At 48.1% G+C, this 25,381-nt stretch overlaps 3 protein-coding genes across 7 annotated transcripts in view; 1 reads left to right on the forward strand and 2 right to left on the reverse strand.

Moving 5' to 3' along the window:
• IFT25 (intraflagellar transport 25) overlaps positions 1-22,377 on the forward strand; it is a 52,700-nt gene extending 30,323 nt beyond the window's left edge. The window contains exon 8 of the mRNA XM_059689496.1: positions 22,227-22,377. Within this exon, the coding sequence (XP_059545479.1) occupies positions 22,227-22,307 (81 nt within the window). The 3' untranslated portion in view covers positions 22,308-22,377. The remainder of the gene's footprint in view (positions 1-22,226) is intronic.
• On the reverse strand, positions 642-24,759 carry DIO1 (iodothyronine deiodinase 1). Of its 5 annotated transcripts, none has more exons than XM_059689483.1 (4): positions 24,202-24,572; positions 11,430-11,573; positions 6,071-6,270; positions 642-4,151 (listed from the first exon to the last, which is right to left on the reverse strand). In XM_059689483.1, the coding sequence occupies exons 1-4, from the start codon at positions 24,521-24,523 to the stop codon at positions 4,083-4,085; spliced, it is 735 nt and encodes a 244-aa protein (XP_059545466.1). In that variant the 5' UTR covers positions 24,524-24,572; the 3' UTR covers positions 642-4,082. The 5 variants fall into 5 exon arrangements, with proteins under 5 accessions (XP_059545466.1, XP_059545469.1, XP_059545467.1 ...); XM_059689484.1 differs by lacking the exon at positions 642-4,151 and adding an exon at positions 10,008-10,050 and having other exon boundaries at positions 6,103-6,270; positions 24,202-24,593; XM_059689486.1 differs by lacking the exon at positions 6,071-6,270 and having other exon boundaries at positions 24,202-24,589.
• LOC132231042 (trichohyalin-like) lies at positions 11,605-17,836 on the reverse strand. Its single transcript, XM_059689466.1, has 2 exons — positions 14,393-17,836; positions 11,605-11,808 (listed from the first exon to the last, which is right to left on the reverse strand). The coding sequence occupies exon 1, from the start codon at positions 15,694-15,696 to the stop codon at positions 14,440-14,442; it is 1,257 nt and encodes a 418-aa protein (XP_059545449.1). The 5' UTR covers positions 15,697-17,836; the 3' UTR covers positions 11,605-11,808; positions 14,393-14,439.
• Positions 24,760-25,381: the final 622 nt, after the last annotated feature.

Here is a 25,381-nt window from a genome sequence, read left to right on the forward strand (position 1 = left end):
CACTCTCCGTCTGCAGTGGCTTCAGGAGAATAGAGAATGTCCCCGTAGTTCTCAGGCTAGTAAAACTGCAGAGGAGATGGAGCTGAAGGCGAAACCAGGCAAGATACACTAGAGCAGACCGCTGGAAGTACAGCATGGTGAAGGGAAGTGTTTTAGATAGCTCAGGCTGCCATAACATCCATTTATTAGAAAGTATGATATAGCATAGGCTATAGTAACAGACATTTATTTCCTCATAGTTACGGAGGCTCTCAAAGGAGAACTATAAGGATTTAAAAAAAAATTGACACAGAGGATGAAAAGTGAGCTGGCAGGGCTAAGAAATGGAAGAGAATAATAAAATGTCTCAGAGGTGAAAGCACGTAAGAAGTAAAGGGATGATGGTGGCAATTGTAGCAGTCAGTGTTCAGTTAGGAAAACTGAAATCAATGGAGATATACAGTATATTTAAAGCAGCGAGGGAAATAATGCAAGGGATTTGTTGTAATAAAGTGTTGAAAAACAAGTAGGAGATAGGGACGAAAGGCAGAACTGGAGTCCATGAGCCGCACTCACTGTTGACTCATTGCTGCCTCTGAACAGAAGCCATCCCATTGCCATGGCTGGTCATATTGTTAACGTAAAAACCACTGAAACCTGTAAAGAATTTTTGTGAGTTTATTTGAGCCAAACCATCGACATATGCCAGGAAGCAGAACCTCAGAGAATTGAGATAATGCTCCAGAGAATGGCTGGTTACATCTGTATTTATACATTGCAATCAAAGGAAGGGGACGTAGGTGGGTTACATGAAATCCATTGGTGATAGACTAGAGAGGCAGGAGAAAGCAAAGCAGGCGTGGGGGTGGGGTGGGGGGGGATCCCCTGGGATTGGATACTTAGGTGGGTGCAGGAACAATTAACATGATAATGAAGGAATTTGTGGTATCTGTCCTGGCTCCCAGTACCTTAGGTTGTGCCTCAAGGGGTCCAGAAAAAAGGAAGTTACAAGTTACCCAGACATTTCAAAGGGTATGTTATCATAGATGCAAAAAGACAGATAGGCTCAGTTAAGGTAAAGGTTGATTTTGTCAGTGAAGATACCGGCCTAAGAGGTGACTACCCATCATAACTGCTTTTAGTTAACGTTTAATTTCAGACCATCCTTTGTGGTTACTTTAGGTCTCTGAGTTTGCAAGATGGCCATGCAGGCCTTCCCTGAGCTTGTCAGGTCAGCATGTGGCCCCTTTCATCCACATGGGGATATAGACCTCCTGTCAGGCACACAAGGCAATGTCTTGCATCTGCCAGAATGGGGTATGGGCTCATTGCCCCCCCCCCCAAAGCCAGGTACCCCAAAGGACATCACCTTCAGAGAACAAGTGAACTGGGGGGAAATCTGTCAAAAGCAGACAGAGTTGATGTTCTGACTGCAAATTGTACCTGGAGCTAGACAGGAAATAATAAAAAGCTTCATTCACTTATCAATAGTTTACAATATTAGCCAAGCAGAATGGGTTCATTCTTGTTATCCAGACCCAGAGGGTTCACCTTCAAAGAGAAAAGCCCTTCTTCATTGTGAATTAAAATTGAGCCCAAACCTCTTGCAGTCCTCTACACATGTTCACTTTCCACCTTTGCCCATGTAGTGTTCTCCACTTAAATGCCCATCTCTTCCCATGTTCTCCAGGTTCCCATCCCAAATTATGGAAGCATTGGGCACCCCAAAGGTCGCCACCTCCATAGTGCTTTCCCAAGTGCAGCCAGCTCAGAGGGATTTCTCTCCTCTGTATTCCCCGAGCATTTAGTCTTTACCTCAGCTCTAACCCATCATATTCCACCTTGAATTATGGTAATCACAGTGTACATCTGGTATCCCATGAGGTTAAGGTTCTGGAAGACGATAGCTGGACCTTGTCCACCTTTGCATCACTCAGCACCCAGAAAAGAAGACTCAATGCTCAATTGATGTCTGATGCATTGAATTGAAGAGAATTGAATTGGAACACTTGGGGTCTATTTTATAATTCTGTAAATTCCTCAGTTCCAGCTACTATTTGTTGAAAACTGGGAGGTTTCTGTGCACTTATAGCCATGAACTGGAAGACCATCTGAGAAGTGAACTTAAGACTTAGGGAGGACAGTGCTCAGAGGTGCTTTGGTTCCACCATTTTCACAGCTACTCACCTTTCAGTTTGCCTTCACAAACTCCTGCCAGTATTGAACAGTTGCTTTGGCAAGTTGAAGAACTGTTATTGTGTCCCTACTGTTCTGTCTTCTTTCCACTCCTCACCCCTTAAAAGGGAGCCCGAGGAGGCAGTTGTGGAACAACAATGATGATAATAATAAATAATAATTAATAATAATAATAATAATAATGGCCAATGCTTCCATGGAATTGTATTCAAACCAGGCACAGTTCTGAGTGCTTAACTCATGAATCCTCTCTATGGGGTAGGCACTATTGATATCCCATTATAGCTCAAGATACCAAGTCACACAGCTAGCAGGGAGTAGAGCCAGGACTCTGACCCTGAAGTTAGAGATGGGGTTCGAATCTCAGCTTGTTACTTACTAATTTGAGACCCTCCACAAGTTACTTAATGCTGAGCCTTGATTTCCTCACTAGTAAAATGGAGATAACAAGTTTCCTCTTTGAGATAATATAGAGATCAAATGAGATAACATATCTGAAAGCCCTGGTGTCTAGGTAGGTGACTAAAAATAGCTATTTTAGAAAGGGCTAAATAGCACATTAGTAATATTAACTTTGTAGTAATTAAGGCAGGGCCAAGGAAAATGTGTTTTCATATTAGAAGAATGTCTCCCAAGTTCATTCTTTTATGTCACGTTGTGAAGGTTTTTTGATTCCAATGTGGAAAAATTCTCTATCGGGAGTTCATAAGACAAAACCACATTTGACATGTAACACAGAGACTGAGTGTTCTTCCCATCAAATGAGGCCCTTCCAGCATATGGTATTTTTGCGAATCAGATTACTGCACATTGGGGTATCATAAAAGATAGAACAGGCTGACACAAATTGGAAAAGAAAATAGATCACACTGAAGCCATCCCAAATGGGCTCATGTATTTTAATCATTCTGTATTAGCTTGCTACATCTTCAAATATTTTATTTTCAAATCAAGTCACAGCTGTGTGTACTTTAGGCTGTGGCCGTCATAAACAAATATGAAGAGAAGCAGAGTTAAAACAGATGAGTACCAATGGTTATCCATTAGTCTGATATAACTGAACACAAATGACCATTAAGAGACTTGCAAAAAAAATCTGAGAAATAGAACTTCAAGTATGAGCTTCTGCATAACTGAACGACAGCTTTGCTGGTGCCTGTTGTCTAGTTTGGTCAAGGTTATAATGTTTTGGGGAAGCCAGCCCTCCCCCTCCCAAGTGACTCCATTGATAAGTAAAGATAGTAGAAGATTCCAGAATACAGAGAGCCAGATTTCTATGAAATATATTCAAAGATTGTAAAGTAAGTACCCACCTCTTCTACAGTAGAATTGGAGATGCATTACCATGGAAGCTCACCCCTCACCACCACCACCATTGACTGGTTTCAGTTTTTTGGCAGGGAAAGGATTACCATCTTTACTGTCTCCTCTCATCCCTACTCCCTCCTTTTTCAATTCCTCATCTCTCTCTAAACACCTGGAGTTCTCGCATGCTTGGGTCTGAAAACCAGTGTAGTGTCTTAAATATCAATCAGTTCCATAAATGACAAATTTGGTAAAATGCATTTACCTAACTTAAGGGATGCCATATCTAATCACTTGGTACTAGGGCAACTGGAGAGACCACGTTTGAGAAGTACACCCAGAGGACGACTGCTCATACTCAGACGTCATGCTGTGAAGTGGTGTCCACAGTGGAGACAGTGTGGAGCTGTACATTCTTTAACACTCAGCTCACTGGCTGCTTCATTTTCTGATAATAACAACTGTTTGCTTAGATCAGAAAAATCTGAGCTAGTAATTCCACTGAGACACAGGTCAAGAGGTAAAAGCCAGCTGGGTTGGGGGGAGAGCCAAGCCTTGAGGAGCCTTCGTCTTGGTCACTGGAACTGGGGGATGCGTCCAGGTTAACTGCGGAGTTTTTCCAGAACAGCACGAACTTCCTCTGGGTGATAGTTCCAAGGGCCAGGCTTACCCTGCAGGAGAAATAGATCAGCATTCCCAGATTTCTGACTTGCAGGAGATCTGGGCTGATGACGTCCATGTGGGAGTCATCAGGATGGTGTTGTCAGTGGCAGATGCAACCCTGAGGTGTGCAAGATCATACAGGGAGAGTGTGTGGAGCGGCCCCACCATTTAGGACAGGACAGAAGTAGGAGGAAAACCAGAGTGGGATAAAGTGAATAGTTTCAAAAGGAGAAATGGGTCTATACAAACACACTTTTCTTCCATAATCATACCTTCAGACTGGCCTTATCTTCTCCACTCCCCATGTCAAGTTCTATTCATTCTACGTCAGAACCACCTCTGCCTCTCCAATCCCAACGCTTAATTCAGCCCTCTTCCTCTCCTACTCGGGCAGTTGTCTCACCTCCCAACTATGCCCTGCTCTCTCTGCACTCCATTCTTCACCCAATAGCCAGTGATCTTTCTAAAGTAAGGATCTGCTCATGTCTCTCCCCTGCTCAAAACTTCTCAATGGCTCTCCTTTGCCCTAAAATGAAGGCCAAACTCCTTGGTCCAGAATGGGACCCCTGTAACCTAAGTGCCCTCAGTTCTCCATTCACACCCTGCCCTAGCACGCCTCAGTGCCTTTGCCCACCCTCTTCTCAATATCTGCAATGACTCATTCACCATGCTCACATGGCTGGCTCCTTATCCCTTAGCCAAGCAAGTGTAACCTCCTTGGAAAAACTTGCCCTTCCCCAGGGGTTGGAAAACGGTCTGAGAGCTAAGTCTGTCCTGATGCCCCATACCCCTTCGTTTACATTTTGTCTGTGCCATTTTTGTGTTACACCAGGGAACTGAATTGTGGAGACAGGGACTGTCTCCTGCCCTACAGCAAAGGTTTGCTGACCCCTGCCCTGGAGTCTCACAGCCCTTGGGATACTGTGACACTCCATTTGGATCTTCCTTATCCCCTAGACCAGTGGTCGGCAAACTGCGGCTGGCGAGCCACATGCGGCTCTTTGGCCCCTTGAGTGTGGCTCTTCCTAAACCTTAGGAGTACCCTAATTAAGTTAATAACAATGTACCTACCTATATAGTTTAAGTTGAAAAAATTTGGTCTCAAAAGAAATTTCAATCATTGTACTGTTGATATTTGGCTCTGTTGACTAATGAGTTTGCCAACCACTGCCCTAGACTGTGAGCACAAGGAAGGTTTGGGCCATTTTAAATTCATTTTTGTGTGTGTGTGTTCTCAGTGTTTGCACAGGACCTAACCTCAGGCTCTGACCCTCAGCACCCTAGAGATTCATCCACAAGTTGTTTCTTATTTCAGTTGCATACATAGGCCAGCTCGCTCTGTGGGCAGAGGAGTAGCCACATGGCTGGGCTTCCTGTGCTCTCCAAGGCTGCAAATGCCTTCAGCAGCTACCAAACTTGGTTTCCGACCTCTCAGAGGAGGCCAGCAGGGCCCAGAGGTCAGAGGCTGTGCTTATGTCCCTCCCTGGTCAGACTGGAAACCTTGAGAGGAACGCAGTCCTTCCAGAAAGGAAGCCTGGACTCAATCCCTGTCTTGAATCTCTGCTTCAGCATTTCCAGCTCTGAACTTCAGAGTTTGTGTTCTTCCCACTTCCTTCAGCCCCTCCAGGTTCAGGCCTGCCTCAGAGATTAGCTGCTTCAGACCCTCCCACTTTATCTCTCAGCTTTAAACTAAATGCTAGGGACTTCCCTGTGCATAATTTTGTCCCTTGAGACATGGGAGCCAACATCCCCATTTTGCAGAAGAAGACAGTGAAGCTCCAAGAAAAGAAAGGATTTGCCCTTGGTTACATGGCTGGCAAATGGCTGGGCAGCTATCTGAATCCAGGTCTGCCTGATGTGAAGCCTCTTTTTGCCCTTTGCCCTCCCTGGGCCCCTGCCCTGGGGTGGGGGTGGGAGTGGTCACCACCTTGTAGAGGATCCTGCCCTCCTGGAGCACGTAGAGCCTGTCGGGCAGCGCCGCGTAGAGCTGGCTGCTCTGGTTCTTCATTGTGTCCACCACCACAGGGCACCGGGGGCTCCTGTCCAGGAGCAGGTGGGCTGCCTGGAGGCGGTCCTGGAGGTTCCGGTGATTCTTGATGACCACGTTGTCCTTAAAAGCCCAGCCATCTACAAGAGAAAGGCCAAGCAGTGGACCCCATGGGCATGGTATACACTTCCTTTAGACTAAATAGCCCCCACTTTTAACTGGGGGGGTCCCAGATTGAGGGCCCTTGGCCATGATTTGGCCCAGTTTCCTATTATGGGTAAATTCATAAGATCAATAGGGAGTTAGTGGTTGATCCAGAACTAAAGCCCGTGGCTCCTGACATCCAGATCTCGGCTCTTCAATGTGTGACAATCCAACAGACCAGTGCTTCTCACGCTCTAATGTGATAATGAATCACTCAGGCATCTCGTTAAAAGAGGATTCTGATTCAGTCTGTCTAGGGTGGCCCTGAGCCTAGCTAGCTCCCAGAATGCCAAGGCTGCCGGTGCCTGGACCACACTTAGGCCAGGATCTACAGCAGTATTTCTCTAAGTGTGAGCTGTCCAGGCCAGCAGCATCAGCATCTCCTGGGAGTTTGTTAGCCATGCAAATTCTTGGGCCCCAACATAGACTGACCAAGAATGGGCCAACAATCAGTTTTAACAGCCTTCCAGATGATTTTAACACATGCCAGAATTTGAGAACTACTGCTCTAGAGTCTAGAATTTTCCTCTTCTAATTATTCTCCACCAGAGTTCTTTCCAAAAACCGCAAATCTGACTATGTCACTCTCCTGCTTAGATCTTTCAGTGGCTCCCTATCACTTGCAGGATAAGCCCCAAGCTCCTCAGGGTGGTCTACCAGGTCCTTAGTGACCTGGCCCATCTCTCCGGTCTTCTTCCAGCTTTTTGCTCCAGCCAGTGTACTAGTTGGGGATCCTCAACCCACTCACCCCCAAGCTGTCTCTCACTTCTGCCTTTTTCATCACAGCTCCTGCCTCTAGCTGGACTTTCTCTCCTTGTTTGGATACTGTGACTTCCGCTGCTGCAGCTGATGTGTTAGCTCTCTAACAACCTTATAATAAGCCACTCAGGGTGAGCTTAGGGCCAAGTAAAGCTCCTAGCCTGGAAATGACCTCCTGCTCTTACTACCTTCTAACTCGTCATCCAGAAATCTCTGAGAATGATTCCCAACACAAAATTTGATCATATTTTTTTCTGATTAAACACCAATTATGAGACCAACTCCTTAGCATAACATTCAATGATCCCTGTCATCTCTCCCCACCTATATTTCCAATCATGGCTGCTAGTCCTTTCACATCTAGCTGGAGTGGACTCCTCAAATGATGCTGATACCCCTTTGCCCTTTCTCCTTACCATCTCTTCCATGTTTGAAATCCTACCTGTCCTTTTAAGGCTCAACTGTACACAGGGCTGCTCAATGTTGGCACTATTGACATTTCAGGCTAGATAATTCTTTGTTGGGGGGAGGGGGGGCGGGGAGCATCCAGTGTGTTGTAGGATTTTGAACCGCAACCTCCCCACCACCTTCAATTTGTGACAACCAAAAATGTCTTCATATATTGCCAAATGACCCCTGGAAGACAAAATTCCCCTTGGTTGAGAACATCATCTCCAGGAAGGTTTCCCTGATACACTAAGTTGTGTGATACTGGGCAAGTTTTCTAAAACTAAATTTTCAGTTTTCTTATCTGTAAAATGGGTTAATAGGACCTACTAATTAATAGAACCTATTAAGTAGAGGACTGTGAGGCTTAAATCAGATAACATGAATGGAATTCCCAGTTCTCGGCCTGGGTCATAGGACCTGCTCAAACCATCTTAGTTTATTTTGTCTGACTGCTCCAAATAACAGAAAGGTAGGAAAGAACCCAGTTTTTATTATGTACTGCAGATTTTCTGCTACTTTGCTCTGAAGATGTTTCCCCCAGCCCTTTCCAAACCAAACCATTTAAAGCTACTTAAGTTAAATGGAAGACTTTCAATTGGCCTCATTTGCCAGGGTGCCCTTCTGCCTGCTCACACGAGGTGGCACTTATTAGCTAATGGACTCACAGGTTGAAAAAGTAACCATAAATTGCTATGTCCCCTTCTACTTGCCCCATTTCTGAGGAGCCTGGAACCCAGACAATGTGGGCATGGGTCCCTTTGGAAGCCACATGGCCTGTGTTTACAATAATAGTTACCTCCCAGGGTAATATAAGTTGCTTAAGTCCATCAGCAGAATTTGCTTCACCTCCTCAGTGTTTCAAAGTCCTCTGCTCAGTACCCTCACCCCAAGAAAAACCAGTATTTAAAGTATTTATTACCTGCCCCATGACATCAAAACTTTTTAGATGACAACAGCACCACGTTCGGGCAATTTAGTCGATGGAGCTTCACAGCAGCCTCCTGTGGAGGCCAAACAGAGCTGCTCCCCATCCTGCCGCTGAGAGCACGGACGCCCAGACAGAAACGCTGACTTGCCTCCCAACTTCAGCTGTGAGTTCCTTAGAGGCAAGAACTGTGTGTATCTCTATAGCCCCAGGCCCAGCACAGGGCTGGGCACATGGCAGGCACATGTTAAATATTGCTGACTGAGTGATTCTGTGGGATCAGTGTTGTCATCCCATTTTAGTGGCGCAGAAGCTGGCATGGAAGGTACGCTGGCCCAGGTTGTGTGGCCAGCACACGATGCAGCCAGGACTCAGGTTCAGGCCCGAAACTCCAGTCTGCTCCTCCCACCACATCACCTACTTTCCCATAATTTACCTGGACAAATGTGGTATCTGTGAAAATGGAAACTGACTGATTTGGGCCACAGATCCCAGACCTCCTGGGATCGGTGGACACTGGCTCTGTGCACTTCAGTTGTGGGGTTCAGGCCATGCCCACTTCTGTCTGAGTGACAGAAACAAGTACCCTGGGGAAGGAGGTGGGGAGGAGAAAGAAATGCCCCAACTAGGAGTGGCAGAGCACAGGGGCAAGAAATCAGGTCTGTGTCAGGATAGGGACAGGAAGCTTTTCCTCAGTGGATGAGGCGAGCAGCCCTGGGCTATGGAAAGGGTTAAATCGGCTAGGTCTGATTCAAGGAGAAATGAGTGAGGAGACAGATATCAGGACCAGAAACAGTTTCTGTGATGGTTTGACCACCCTTGTCCCAGTTTGCAACTTCTTTTTAGAGATTAAAGCTGGATCCTCTAGGACCCTGCTAATCCAACTGTGGTCCCTGAAGCAGCAATCTCAGGATCACCTGGGGAGGCCCTGGCCTGGTGGCTCAGCTGGAATCTGCATCCTAGTGAGATCCTAGGTGGCTTAAGTGTAAACATTAAAGTTTGAGAAGTGCTGGCCCAAGATAGTTAAATCAGCCTGGGCCGAGCTTCAGCTGTCAGCTGTGAGGACACCAAAGCAGCATCTCCGTTCAGCCGTGGAGGCCAGACACTGTGGGCACCCACGTTTTCCTTCTTTACTGTTTCAATTTTATTACAGACATTTTTAAACATACATAAAAGCTGAGAGAAGACTATAGTAAAACCTCTAACTACCTATTACCCTATGCTAATATTTTAAGTTTCCCCAAAGTCTTAATGAGGACAGGAGCTGCCAGTTAAATGAGTAAGTTGAAAGCAATTTTCAAACCTTTGGGTACATATAAATCAAGATGCAATGGGCCTGGGTTAGGGCCCAGAAATATGCATTTTCAACAAGCAACCCAGGTGGCACTGACACTAGGGATCCTGGGACTGCACTGGAGAAAGCACTGCTGAATCAACTTTGCTGATAATTAATTAATAGCAATCTCTACACTTACAACACATGTTGGAGCCAGCAAGGCCAATTCTGGCCTAAACCGCTCACTTCACTCATTCACCCACCTTTTACTGAGCTCTAGCTCTGGGACATGGAGTCTGCCTGGTGCTGGCTGACAAAAACAAATATTGTGGGAAGAAAGGTGAATAAATAACACTCATTCCACGCAGCCACCCAAACCTCTTGCCTTCTTCAATCTCTGGGTTTGAGAGTTGGGCCAACATCATAGGATTGACCCCCATAAAAAGCAGGAAAGATAGAAGAGTATGTGACCATTTTGTAAACTTTGTGGGGCTTAGACCAATATGTAGAAGTTTCAGGGAAGGATATATCTGCCCATTGCAAGAAAGGGCTTTCTCGCAAATGGAGCTGTCCAGTAAAGGAAGATTTCCCATCCTATCTAATAAAGAGGGAATATGCTAATTGGCCCTCACACCATCACAACAATGGCAGCACCCACGGCCAATAAGGGGGGATATGCTAATTGACTGCCCCACCCTCAAAGATGGTGGCACCCACAGCCAATAAGAAAGGAATATGCTAATTGACTGCCCCACCCTCAAAGATGGCAGCACAAGATGGCGGTGCCCAGTCTCCTCAGCCCTGCCAGGGCAGCAGGCACAGGGCAAGGCTGTCTGCCTCTGGAGTCCCCCAGTCCCCTCAGCCGTGCAGCTGCCCAGGGCCGCCCGAGGCTCAGGTAACCAGGGCTGGCCAAGGCTTGCGCTGCCGGCAGTGGCAGCAGCAGAGGTGGGATGGGGCGGTGCCTTCCCCTGATCATCAGGTCACCTCCTGCCCCTGAGGGCTCCCAGACTGTGACAGGGGGCAGGCTGGGCTAAGGGATCCCCCTCCAGTGCATGAATTTTCATGCACCAGATCTCTAGTGAAGTAATAAAGATGGGTGAGCACCTGTTAGGGACTGAAGAAAGGATTCCTGTCCCAGGAGAGTGATTCTCAAAGTGTGGTCCCCAGACCAACTTCAGCATTGCCCAGAGCTTGTTAAAAATGCACATTCTGAGCCCCCACGGGGATCTGACTCAGACTCTGCCTCCTGGGTGCTCCTGATGGTCACTAAAGTTTGGGAACCACTGATGGAGATGAACCATGATGTCCCTTTGAGCTCAGAAGGGCTTGGGATGGATTTCACAAGTTAAATAGCAGTCATTTCACTTGTGACATTTCAGCTCTAAATTCCTTGTAATTGTGCTCATATTAGCTCCTCTCTCTTGATTTCCCTACTTATCCATTCAGAATGTTAGATGCTCCCCCAGCTAGACCCTGTCACTCCAGGTTTTCTGCTCTGTGTGCCTAGTTGAAAGCACAGACTGAAGTTAGCAAGTGGTGGGTAAACCTAGCAGGGACTGGGAGATGGTGGGTAAACAGCAACTCTTTCCCTCTCCTCCTATACCTCTTCCCACCCCCAACATTGGTGGAAGAGAAGCAAGTAAAGAGAGGGCAGGAGGAGGTAGAGGCAGGGAATCTTTGTGTACCTGATGCATGTGCTTCTTCAATGTAAATGACGAGAAAATCTGCTATGGCGCTAAAGTCTTCAATAAGTCTCTTGAATTGGTCAAGTTTGAAAAGAAATGAAGGTCAGGTACAACTTCCAAAATTCAGCACCAGTGGCCTGTTGCCTGAAACAGAAATGGAACCATCTCCAACCAATCATTTACACACAGCATTTATTTTACAAGCACCATCTTTGCTTCTGCTTCAGTCCCGTTATCTTTATTTCCCCCTCTCAGATGGAGCAAGGGCACAGTGAGGAGCAGAAGCTTAGAGAGCATGACTAAGCAGAATCTGGAGCCAGTTTACTCCTCTATAAAATGAAAGTTTTTATCAGGCAGTCTGAGTGGGCCTACACAGTCGCTGGGTGAGGATAAAAAGAATGACGAGTCCCTTTGAATGCAGTTTACAAGGCAAGCATACATCCATTCTCTCATGGGATGTGATTGGTATACTACATGGCAGACAATTTTCTCTCCCATTTTATAGACAAACTGGAGACCCAGGGCATGATTGAAATCGTGCAAGGAGGTGCCCCGCCCCGCACCATGTGAGCAGGCACCCCGCGGGAGTCAGGCTGGACCTGCGCTGTGGGCAGCTGGGACCCGCACCTGACTTCTGCCCCAGGCCCCCCCTATTCCCCTCCCTGTGTCTGCTCCAGGGCTGCCCAAGCTGGCACGGCAGCTCAGCCAGCCCCAGGCCTCCCTGGCCCCATACCTGTGTCCGCTCCGGGCCACCGGAGCCACTACTCTGGCTTGGGAAGGCCTCCCTGTGTCTGTCTCCGTCTCTGCTCCCGACCTCACCTGTGCACACAACCTCCTCCTGTCTGATCGTGACCCGCTACGTCCCAGCCTAATTTGCATATTACCTCTTTATGTGTATAGATTGAGTTTTATATGCCTGTCTCATGTCAGTAGGTCAGCAGTGAAATTAAAATTAACACTGTCTTTTAGACTCTCAATTCAATGTTCTTTCCATTCAAGGCATCTGTTTTCTCACCCACAAATGTACACAGTAATAATACATAGTAATAATAGGATTGTTATGAGAATTAAAGAAGTTACTACAGATAAGGGTTTAAAATGGTGCCTGGCCCATAGTAGGTGCTCAATAAATGTAAGCTATTATTAGATATTATGTTCTCCCTGAGCCAAGATGTGGGGGAGGTAGTGAAAGGAACTCCAGGAAGGGCAGTGAAGGGTGGGAGCAGGGCCAGCTACATAATTTACTGGGTCCAATGCAAAATGAAAACTCAGGGCCCCTATTTCAAAAAGTGAGGGGGAAAAATGTCATCTATACTAATAAAAGGGTAATATGCTAATTAGACTGGGAGACCTTCCCGGAGACCTTCTGGATGTCCTTCTGGACAAAGCCATGATGGTGGGGCCAGGCAGAGGCGGTTAGAGGCAAACAGGCCGCCAGAGTGGGGGGGGGCAGTGAGGGCGAGCAGGCCAGCAGGGGGGCAGTTGGGGGCGATCAGGCAGGCAGGCAGGTGAGTGGTTAGGAGCCAGCAGTCCCAGATTGCAAGAGGGATGTCTGACTGCCTAAAACCAGCAGTCTGACATCCCCCAAGGGGTCCCAGATTGGAAAGGGACAGGCACACATGGCAGGCTGGGCTGAGGGACTCCTCCCCACCCCCCCACCTCCCCACTCCCTCCTCCCGGTGCAGGCTGGGCTGAGGGACTCCTCCCCACCCCCCCACCCCCATGCACGAATTTCGTGCACCGGGCCACTATCTACACTAATAAAAGAGAAAAATGGTAATTGGCGTACGACGATACCCTTTTCATTGGCTAATCAGGGCTATATGCAAATTAATTGCCAACTAAGATTGGCAGTTAACTGCCAACAAGATGGTGGTTAATTTGCATATGTAGGCACAATGCAGGGAGGTGAAAGGGAAAGCAGGAAGAAGCCCCCTGCCACTGACAGTGATCGGAAACCCAGGGGGGAGCTAAGAGCTGGGGGGCCGCCTTTGCCCTGCCCCCCAGCCATGATCGGAGAATCAGGCGCCTTTTCCACCCTGGCCAGTGATAGCAGGAAGTAGGGGTGGAGCCAGCGATGGGAGCTGGGCACGGTCTAAGCTGGCAGTCCCAGGAGCTAGGGGCCCCTTGCCTGGGCCTAAAGTGGAGCCCACGATCGCAGGGCCGCTGCAGCCGTGGGTCCCCGCTGCCTGGGCTGAACGCCTCAGCCAGAGGCATCCTGCAGGGGCAGGGGCGGAGCCCGTGTGATCGCGGCGCCCCCCGCTGCCACTGCGGGTCCCCGCTGCCCGGGCCAGACGCCTAGGCCAGAGGCATCAGGCCTGGGCTGGGGGCAGAACCAGTGATGGGGGGAAATGAGGGTCCCCTGCCCAGGCCTGACGCCTCTGTCAGAGGCGTCAGGCCTGGGCAAGGGGCCGATCCTGCGATTGGAGGGTGATGGGGGTCAACGCCTGAGAGTTCCCAGTATGTGAGAGGGGGCAGGCTGGGCTGAGGGACACTCCCCCCCGCCCCACACCCAGTGCACGAATTTCGTGCACTGGGCCCCTAGTTTTAGTATATTAAGATATAAAGATTTTTCTTATCTTCTGTGGTCTCTGTCTTGCCCTGGTCTGGTACTTTTTTTTTTTTTATAACAAAGGTGGAAATTTATTGAAGAACAAGTACAGATTCCCACATAAGGAAGGGGAATCTCACAGCACAGACTCCCACGTGGGGAGGAGAAAGAGTCCCACAGAAGGACTCCCACGTGGGGAGGGGGAAAGAGTCCCAACGACTTCCTGTTTCCAGGGTTTATAAACCTGCAAGTCCCAGTGCCTTGATCCCTTCTGATTGGTCATTATTCCCTTAGACTGGTTACTATAGTAACTCCAGAGCTCAAAGGTGAGGTTTTCCTCCCCTCCTTCCTTATTGTTTACCTATTCCCTTTGGGCTTTCTCCTTTTCCCTTTGAATGAGGGGTTTCCTTACCTTTATTTTGTAAATATAGACCTTCTGCTGTTCCCAGCTCCCTCATTCTATGGAAATGCACCTGTTGCAGCTTTCCAGCCCTGTGCTTCTTCCACGGTCCCCTTAATTGCTAAAATTTCTAAAATGTCCTTAAACCTCTCTTTTTCACCCCTAGAAATTCCCATTTCAGTACATTGTGCCAGTCGTTCTTCATACATATTCTGTCGGCGACGCCGGCTTCTTTCGGCTTCAGCGGTGCGTAGTGCCAGTCGTTGTTCTTCAGACATGTTCTGTTGACGGCGTTGCTTTCTTTCGGCTGCAGAGATACGCTCTGCCAATCGTTGTTCCTCAGACATGTTCTGTCGACGCCGCCGGCTTCTTTCGGCTTCGCAGGTACGCTGTGCCAATAGCTGTTCTGCAGACATAGTCTGTCGACGACGTTGCTTTCTTTCGGCTTCAGAGATTCTTTCTGCCAATAGCTGTTCCTCAGACATGTTCTGTCGACGACGTTGCTTTCTTTGGGCTGCAGAGATACGCTGTGCCAGTCGCTGTTCTTCAGACATGTTCTGTCGACGCCGCCGGCTTCTCTCAGCTTCAGCGGTGCGCAGTGCCAATAGCTGCTCTGCAGACATGTTCTGTCGCTGACGTTGCTTCCTTACGGCTTCAGAGATTCGTTCTGCCAGTCGCTGTTCTTCAGACATGTTCTGTCGACGACGTTGTTTTCTTTCGGCTGCAGAGATGCGTTGTGCCAGTCGCTGCTCTTCGGAGATGTTCTGTCGACGCCGCCGGCTTCTCTCGGCTTCAGCGGTGCGCAGTGCCAACAGTTGTTCCTCAGACATGTTCTGTCGACGACGTTGCTTTCTTTCTGCTTCAGAGATACGTTGTGCCAATCGTTGTTCTTCAGACAGGGTCTGTCCCCGACGCCGGCTTCTTTCCGCATGGTCATCAGCAATTAGCCTGACAAGAGGCCTCTTTGTACCGTCGCTGTTCTGGGCCCCACTGCTGCTATTCGCCGCGGCGGATGCAGAGAGCTGCCCAGCAACAGCAGCATGGGCAGCGACGGGCACTGGCGCTGAGACTGGCTGCTGGCTCACAGAAACTGTGGTGGTTGTATCCACTGAATTACCATCTTCGACTACAGAATCCTCGGTGACATCACTGGTTTTCTGCCATGGCTCCAGCTCCTCCTCCTCACATTCCAGAAACTGGTCGATTGGCTCCAGCTCCTCCTCCTCGCATTCCAGAAACAGGTCGATGTCCGCCATGCTCCCGCGGTCTTCGCCGTCCCCGCCGCCGCCGGTAGTCCGACCCAGAGAAGGCGCCATCGCCTTAAAGGGACCTGCACTCTGCGCCGGGAGAAGCGGGTGGGAGCAGGGGAGAGGAAGGTGGTCTGACTCGGGGAAGGCGCCGTCGCCTTAAAGGGACCTGCACTCCGAGCCGGGAGAAGGGGGTGGGAGCAGGGGCGGGGCGGTGGTCTGACCCCCGAGAAGGCGCTGTCGCCTTAAAGGGACCTGCGCTCGGCGCCGGGAGAAGGGGGTGGGAGCAGAGGAAGTGACGGTGGTCTCACTCGGAGAAGGCGCTGTTGCCAAGGCTTAACTTGCAGTGGTTCTCAACCTTCCTAATGCCGCGACCCTTTAATACAGTTCTTCATGTTGTGGTGACCCCCAAACAATAAAATTATTTTCGTTGCTACTTCATAACTGTAATTTTGCTACTGTTATAAATCGTAATGTAAATATCTGATATGCAGGATGTATTTTCATTGTTCGCGACCCACAGGTTGAGAACCGCTGGAAGCCTTAAAGGGACCTGCACTCCGCGCTGGGAGAGGGGGTGGGAGCAGGGGAGAGGAAGGTGGTCTGACCCAGAGCAGGCGCCGTTTCCTTAAAGGGACCTGCACTCGGTGCCGGGAGAAGGCGTTGGGAGAAGGCGTTGGGAGAGGGGGTTTGGGGGAGACGGAGAAGAGGGAATCGTTGAAAGCTCGTCCCCCTGAGGGTGCGAGGAAACCTCCCTCGGGTTCGAGTGATCTGGGATGGATTTTTTTCCCCGAGGGGGCCGGGGGCGGGCAAGGGAGTGGGTAGGAGGGCCAAGGAATGCAGCTCTGTGTACAGGAGCTGGCGTGAGGGAGAGAGACGCCAACTTCCCCACCGACCCTCTCGCCTGCCTGGCCTGGTACTTTTTGTTGCTATTTAATGTTGCACTCCCCTGGGCACAGGGATATTCACAGAGTGGATGCAGACTCCCACAGTCACCCAGGAGCCCCCAAATTCAGTGTGCATGAGAATGTGTGTGTCTGTGGCCACTGGCTATTGGCTTTCCTTTCCCTCCAGCCACCAGACCAATGCACCACATCCCAGCCAGGAACACAAATTTAGCCAGACATTTCTCCTTCCCAACCCAACCCACAGGAGATTACAAACTCTGTGCATCGACATGCCAGATACCTTGATGCCAGGGGAGGTGGGCAAGAGACTCCTCCTATCAAGGCACCCCAGTCACTTGCCAAATTGCACCATGATGCTGTCAGCCCTGGGTGGGGACGGCTGCCTCATGCCCTGCAATGAGACACTGTGGGATGCCCACACCTGATCTTGCCCAGGCCCACGCCCAGGGCCTGTGTGGGCCAGAAGGTGGCAGCAGTGACTGGGTGGGAACAGGAAGGAAGCTACATGGGATGGGAGAGGAAGAGTGGGCCTTGGAGAGCAGGAAGGCTATGGGGGGTGGGATCCTACAGAAGCCAGGTTCCAGGTACCCAGGATATGTTCCATTGTTGCATCAGGTTACAAAATGCAAATTCAAAGATAAAACTATTAAGAATTTCAAGACAACTATAGCAAAGCATTAAACCCCAAGCACAGAGCCCTTCTGAATGTGGGACCCCATGTGATTCACTGGTCCCATGAAGCCTGCCCTGGGCGGGTGCCTTCTGTAACTGTCCAGCCTAGATTGGGGTGAAGTCTAGGGAGCTGATAGCACCCTGTGGTTACTTATGGCCAGAGCTGACAGTGTTGAGCCCCTACTGTACACCTATTAGAACATGCAGGTCCTGCACTGGGGCATGGCCTGTGGGTGTCTGTATCCCCCAGGCTACTCATTGCCCTTGAGGGCAGGGCCTGTTCCTCACTCCTCCTCACATGCCCCACAGGGAGCACACTTTCCTTCATCTACAAGCATTTATTCAGCACTTACATATACAAGGCTGTCTGTGATATGCCAGCGACTCGGCAGAGAGCAAGACCAGCAGGTCTCTGCCTGCATGCACTTGGAGGCCTGCTTCATGGGGAGACAGGCAAAATATAAGTAAAGGTGTAAATGAAGTAATTTCAAGTTGTGGTAAATGTTACAAAAGGAGTGACATGCTTTAGACCAGGGGTCCTCAAACTACAGCCTGCGGGCCACATGCAAATACAAACATTGTATTTGTTTCCGTTTTGTTTTTTTACTTCAAAATAAGATATGTGCTGTGTGCATAAAAATTTGTTCATAGGTTTTTTTAAAAAAAAACTATAGTCCGGCCCTCCAACGGTCTGAGGGACAGTGAACTGGCCCCCTGTTTAAAAAGTTTGAGGACCCCTGCTTTAGACAGTCAAGTCAAGGAAGGCCTCTGATGAGATGTCTGTCATTTAACTAAAGAAATGAAGATTAGGAATGAACCAGGGGGCTAAGGGAGGAGAAGCAGACAAAGGGACTCCATGTAGAAAGGTCCTAGGAGGCACAGACAGAGGTTGGTGTGTTCAAGGACCTGTAAGGCCAATGTGACTGAAGCCAGGCTAGGGGAGGAATGAGAGTTGTGGATGGAGAGGTAGGTATGGGCCAGAGCCGGCAGGCTCTCCTACACTATAAGGAATCGGAATTTTATTCTAGGTGCAATAGGACTTCATGGAGATTCAAAGCAAGCATGGTGGATATTTGTTATAATTTTGGCTGCCCATCTCCTAATTGTCCTTCCTACTTGAAATTCCCTATTTTGTGTATTATTTATTGATGGGAGAGTGTGCTCAGCCTTGCTCTATGGAATACAGAGGGGCCAGGGCACAGTCAGTGACTCAGGTAGGGCTGATTGGACCTTCCCACATAGATCTTTGATTCTGGAATAATTGAGATAGTAGAATTCATCCACCGTCCAGTGGTAATGCCCATCAGGGATGGTGGAGTCCCACAGTGTTTATGGTTTCCCATGGCAACCACAATGATAGCAGCATCCAGGCCTGACCTTTGATGCTAAAATATAGTCCAGGCCTAGTGCTCCAGCTGTGGTTGATTCTGGGGATCTTACAATTTTCTAATACATTCCTTTGTATATGTATATGTGTGTGACTAAGAAAACCAGAGTGGCCCAGATGGCGTGGCTCAGTAGTTGAGCATCTATGTATGAACCAGGAGGTAACGGTTTGACTCCTGGTCAGGACATTTGCCCAGTTGTGGGCTCAATCCCCAGTAGGGGGTGTGTAGGAGGCAGGCGATCGATGACTCTCTCATCATTGATGTTTCTATCGCTTTCTCCCTCTCTTCTTCTCTGAAATATATATATATGAAATAGAAAGTGAGTTTCTGTTGCTTGTAAGCCAGCCTCCTGATGCTACAGTAGGGCTGTATAATGAAAAAATGATCAGGTTTATACAGAAGATCACTCTGGCCATTCTAAAAGGAAAGGACTGAGGTGAGAATGGAAGCTGTAGAGAAACAGTTGGGAGCATGGGAGGAATCCACATGGGAGACCATGAGAGCATGGGCTAGTGTGTGGGCAGTAGAGAAGGAAAAACGAATTGACAGGACTTGCTGATGGATGGGGAGTAGAGGACATCTTACCTTGCTTGTGGTTTACTTGGTTAGTTATTTCTTCACCTACTTCTGCAAAGGATTTGAAGTAGCTTAGGAGGCATAGAAGAGGAGGGAAATGTGGAGCACATAAATAGGCTTTAAGGTCCCTGCATTAATTATAACAGCTGATATTTGACTCTGAGTTTCCTAGTGGCCAAGTAAAAGGGGAAGTCATCAGCAGGCCGGTTTCTTTGGAGATACACGGTTCTCCTTGTCCTTGGCTCACAGATTTTTCTCTTAAGAGGCCCTAGAGCAGTGGTTCTCAACCTGTGGGTCGCGACCCCTTTGGGGGTCGAACGACCCTTTCACAGGGGTCGCCTAAGACCATCGGAAAACACATATATAATTACATATTGTTTTTGTGATTAATCACTATGCTTTAATTACGTTCAATTTGTAACAATGAAATTGGGGGTCACCACAACAGGAGGAACTGTATTAAAGGGTCGCAGCATTAGGAAGGTTGAGAACCATTGCCCTAGAGGGTGTTGAGTGGGCTCTGTCACTGCTGCTGGATTGCTCAACAAGCCCTTGCCCATGTGACAGGGTTGCTCGGGCCTCAGCAGGAGAAGCTCAAGGGCCAGTCATGGACAAGTGGCTGGCCATTGACCTCTAATCCAAAAGACTTAAGGTCAGGACCAGAGTTAAATATTAGCTGTCTGGAATTTGTTTTTAATTGGAAAGAAAAAAGATTCAGCACCCACTGATTAGTACCTTAGAAGAAACAGAGCCATTTGTTTGTTTATAGTGTGGTGGGTGCAATGATCAGTATTGAGGGCAAACTTTAAACTCAGTTCTCTGCTTTCCTGGTGATAGAAAGAGGAAGGATAGGTACAAGGGGGTGGCAGTGCTGAGGGCTGACACCCTGCCCATGTCCACAGGCCATGGTACAGAAAACACCTGTCAAGAACATAGGGCAAAAACTGTCAATCAACTTATCTGTAAAAATGGGAAAACAGCTCTGTAGTAGTGCTGGACTCAAAGCTACCATCCTAAACTCCCCACTCCCACCCCAGACCAGTAAATTAACCCCCATGCGGGGCTCTCTCAGCACAGAAAGTCCATTTATAATTACTAGATGACACCTCATAAATATGCTTAGAGAGGTTTTAAATGATATGAAACAAGGGCTGAAATAAATCTGTTTCAGATGAATTCCTAGGTACCTAGAAAGTAAATCATCAGGCTTGCCTTCCACCACAATACACAGTTAATGTTTTGCTGTGTGTGTGTGTGTGTGTGTGTGTGTGTGTGTGTGTCCAAAGGCATGTGTATGTCATACCTGTGCATGTACATGCAGAGGATAGGTGGTGGCTGAGAATTTTTCTGAGCCTCTGTTGTCTTACTCAATGAGAGAAAGTGCACTGGCTGAAAGTCAGAAGGCGCATGTTCTAGTTCTGGTTCTATTAGAACTAGCTGTGTGACTCTAAGTGAGTAATTTACCTCTCTGGGCCTTTGTATATGAAAAATGAAAGAGTTGTTTTAGGTTATCCATAAAGACTCTGCCAGACCTTCTATTCTGTGGCTCTAAAATGAGTTCAAAGTATGCAGCAGAGCTTTTTAGTGGCTTCATGGGTTTCCAAAACAGTTACAGGATGTCTTTCTAATAAGCAGACCTGATCATGTTAACTCCTTGCTTGAAAATCTTTCTAGAACTCATCAACACCCTCAGGATAAAGTCTGCTCTTTGGTAAGACACATTACCACCTCCCCCCAAGCTCTAGTCCTTGATGGTGTCTCCTTCACCCCTTCATGCCTTCCACACCCCACTTCTGCCAAATTGACCGGTGTTCCTCCCCATCTCAGACCTCTGCTGCTCCCTCCTCTGTCCTTCTCTGCTCCCACCCACCCCAAGGCCTCACTGTCCCTAGACCAGTGGTCGGCAAACTCATTAGTCAACAGAGCCAAATATCAACAGTACAACAATTGAAATTTCTTTTGAGAGCCAAATTTTTAAAACTTAAGCTATATAGGTAGGTACATTGTTATTAACTTAATCAGGGCACTCCTAAGCTGGCCTTTGTTAAAAACGTCCTCAATCTGATTGAGGTACGTTCGCTGAGGTCGACCCCTCCAACTCTCCCATCCACACTTGTCTTGTATACTTGTTTCGTCTATCTCCTTTCGTTCATCCTCTCTATATGTCCAAACCATCTCAACATACCTTTCTCAATCCTCGACACTACATCTTCTTTCACTCCACAATGTTCCCTAAAATTAACTTAATAAACTTTACTTAAAGTTTTAAGTCAACTTTGCACTGTACGTGCGTGCCCGCACGTGGTATTCTGTGGAAGAGCCACACTCAAGGGGGCAAAGAGCCGCATGTGGCTCGTGAGCCGCAGTTTGCCGACTACTGCCCTAGACAATCAGCTCACCATCATCCTTTCCAGGAAGCCTCCCTCTGAATACCTCGCTACCCCACCCCACATTCTCCAAAACCCTCTGGCTCCCTCCCCCACTACACCGTCTCCCTCTCTGGGCTATGAAGTCTACCAGACAGAGAGCAGTCGTGCTGCCCTCAACACTGATCACTGCACCGACCACACTATAAATAAACAAATAACCAGCACCTATTATTTCAGGGGCCTCTGGATCAATGTGTTGAAAGCCAACTTTATTTCACAGAGTTTTCTTTTGTCTTTTAGCCTCTTTCTCTCTTCTTTCTTCAGTCTAAGAGATAAATAAACAGCCTTCAAAATGTGAACTGGCCCACTAAAAGGTAACAATTAAAAGGGACAAGTAAATTCTGTGAACTAACCATGAGGCAAGGTGGCTTTCATGGAATTGATCGCTAGATGATTGATATTCAGCACATAAGCCTGGTTCTATCACAGTGCTTGGCACATAGTAGGTGCACAATAAAAGTTAGTTGTTACTATCATTACTCTTATTATCCGTGGCCACTTGATAAATATTTGTTGAATAAACAGAGGTCATTTGTGCACCCTGTTTTAAAGTCATGAGCAAGAAAAGGAAAACAAAACTCTTGGCTTTCCTCTTGCTTTCAACACTTCCCCTTTTCCATTCTCAGGTACAAAAATCTTATTCTTCAAAGCCTAGTTCCAAAGCCTCCTCCTCTAGGAAATCCTCCAAGCCCTGCAGGCAAAGTTAGCTCTACAGCCTCCTCCATCTCACAGAACTGTAAGCATTTGTATATTATGTCCATCTATTCTGTAGAACCGTAAACTCCTTGAGCGAAGGAGCAAGCTCTTACTTAACTCTGTGTCCCTGGCATCTAGCTGAGGGCCTGGCGCATAGGAGGTGCTCGTGAATGTTTGTTGGGGTGCAATAATAAAACGGGAAGAAGCAGCCCTGATTCTGGGTCTGACTCAGTCAGTCACTGGCTCTGTTACCTTTGCCTCTCAGTTTTCTCCATTTCCTTTCTAAAATGAGAGGAATGGATTAAGTCAACATTTCCCCTTGGAACCATTGTGATGATAGGCATTTCCTCTGGTGGAGAGTGGGGATGGGGCGTGTGTGTGTGTGTGTTTTAGGAAAATTTGTCAGTGCTGTGCTAAAGTTTTTTCAAGTTTTGTTTGTTTGCTCTTAGGCTTTGGATCTTCTCAGAGCCTGTTATATGTTCATGCCCACTATGAATGTCCAAAAGAAGGGTATAGTGTGCAGGGTTTCCCAAACGACTTCAACCAGGGGACTCTATGTAATAACACATATTTGTGGGACTTGGGTTCTAAAGAACACTGTTAAAAACACTAGATTAGCCAAAATGCCTCAGGGATCTTCTCTACTCGATCTGCTGTGTCTAGCCCCTGGGAATTCAAAGGTGACTCAGACACAGCCTTGTTGCAAGAAGAAAACACTTATGCTTAGGCAGCCCAAGGCTGGGTAGGAACGGTCAGTGACCGAGGAGAGGTGCCGATGGAGAGCCATGAATCCAGAAGGGAGAGAGTGTCTGAGACGGCTTCACAGATGGGGTGGCAAGAGAGGAGGGCCCTGAGGATGAGGGCGATTTGAACTGTCAGCAATGGAGTGGAAGAGCCAACAACTTCAGCAGAGAGAGAGGAGGACAGCACCATGGACGCACAAGGTCCAACGGTTGTCTGCAGGCAGTGAACATAAAGGGGAGGTTGCTGGTAAAGTTGGGAGGAAAAGCTGGAGTCAGTCCAGGAAGGACCTTGAGCACAAAGCACAGCCCAGGGAGGACCTTGAGCATTCATCTGGAATGTGTGGGCGTTGGAGGAAGGGTGCTGAAGTTTGGTGAGCTGGGATGTTGATGGGTCAGGAATGTGCTTGTGGAAAAGTATCTGGAATGAGGGGGAGGAGAAGTCCTGGTAGGAAGAGCAGCTGTGAGGACAAAAGGCGAAAACTGATTGGAGAGGGCTTTAAGAATTCAGATAGGTTGAGCTGGTTTGCCTGGAACAGAGAGCACATGAGAGATCTTCAACAAATATTTACTGAGCAACAACCATGAGTCAGCAGCAAGCCCTGGGGGCACCATAGTGGGTTAGAGCCATGGACTCCACCTGGACTCCAGCCATGGACTCCACTTGCAGACTAGTGAGGGAGACCGACATTAATCAAATACCCACACTATTATTACACTTGTCCTGGTTTGTAATTATAAGAAAAATTTAGGATGCTAAGTATACAAGAAGGGGTAACCTAGTCTGGGGAAGTTGAGGTTGGCTTATTGCAGGAAGTGTCACTGAGCAGAAGTCTGAAGGATGCATCGGAGTTGACAGGGCATAGAGGAGGTGAAGTGCACCTTAGGCAGAATGACTGTATGGTAAGAGCAGTGCTGGGGGAGCTGAAGGCCAGTGTGGTTGGTTTGTGGTTTGAGTGCCCACAAAGAAAGGTGCTGATGCCACTCAGAAAAATAGAATCCAGGAAAAGTGCTGGTTCCTGGAAATAGGAAGTGGACAAGAAGCAAAAAAAATGAGCAGCTGAAGTAGTAGAAGAAGAATTCAGGACTTTCCAACCCACCTCCCACCCATCTTGAGCATCCCCATTCAAAGCACCTCTCAATCAAGCTAGATCAGCCTCCTGACCTTGCATGAAGTCCCAAATGTGACACCTCTGTCCTGAAAGGCGGACCACAGGGCAGTTTGGAGCTAGACTCCCTTCCTCAGTCTTGTCCTCCAGTCGTTGCCAACGGACCTTCAGGATGAACCAGAAATACTGGGTGCTGAAGAGGGTTGGAGCCCAGTTATCATAGGAGAAGTGTGGGTTCTTCCGGTTCATGGCCAAGATATGCTGCTTGACTCTCCCGGGAAACAGTTTCAGTTGTACTTTGCCCAAAGTCACATGCAGGGTCACCTGCAGGAGTATCCAGAGCCTCTTCAGCCACAGCCCTGGCTGGGGCAGCCCCATCTTGTCACAGCCAGAGCTGGCTCTGAGGCTGATGGACAGAGACGCAGCAGCTGGGCCACAGTGGGCGGAGCTGAACCAAGGTGCAGGGTGGAAGTAGCCAACCCTGGCCAGGAGGAAGGTACCAGGACAGAAGGTGTTTGCCTTCCTGCCAATGGAATGGAAAATTCCCAACCAGGGGCTGCAAAGATCTGTTCTAATTATCATCATTCCTGATTCTTTGCCTTAACCTTTGAGAGATTCTTGGGCTGGAAGACTTCAGATCTTACATTCTCCCTCTGATAAATATTCAAGAACAAACACTTCAAAAGATCACACTTAAAAGGGACTCTGTGGTCCTTTAGAAAGGCTCTGTTGCAAGCAAGTACGTCCTAGTGTTAATGATTCTTTTAATAAAGTAAATACTTCTTTTACTAATGAAAGATGTTTTCTTCTAGCTGGTGGTTGAGTGTTTCTGGAGGCAGAGGCATCCCTGGAGTGTTTGGGTCTGGAAGCCCCCAGGCAGAGGCAGAGCCGGGGCCTTCCCTTAGCACTGGGGGCAGAGTACAAATACAGCTCTCTGATCTCAGTGGTGTGGTGGTTTAGAGGGGAGAAGAAACAAACAGAAAATTGCCACTCAGTTTTCAAAGTCTTTATAGTCCATTGTTTTGTCTTTAAAGATCTATGTAATTGGACTCAGAGATACAGAGAACAAACTGTGGTTGCCAGTTGAGTGAAAAAGGTTAAGAAATACAAATCGGCAGTTACAAAATAGTCATGGGGATGTCAAGTGCAACCTATTTCAGTTCTCCCTCACCCACACATGGCTTCAAACAATCTTAGCACTTAACAGCAGGTACATTAAAAAAAGGAAAAGAGGTC

Source organism: Myotis daubentonii, chromosome 3, assembly GCF_963259705.1.
Source record: "Myotis daubentonii chromosome 3, mMyoDau2.1, whole genome shotgun sequence".
Lineage (NCBI taxonomy): Eukaryota > Metazoa > Chordata > Mammalia > Chiroptera > Vespertilionidae > Myotis > Myotis daubentonii.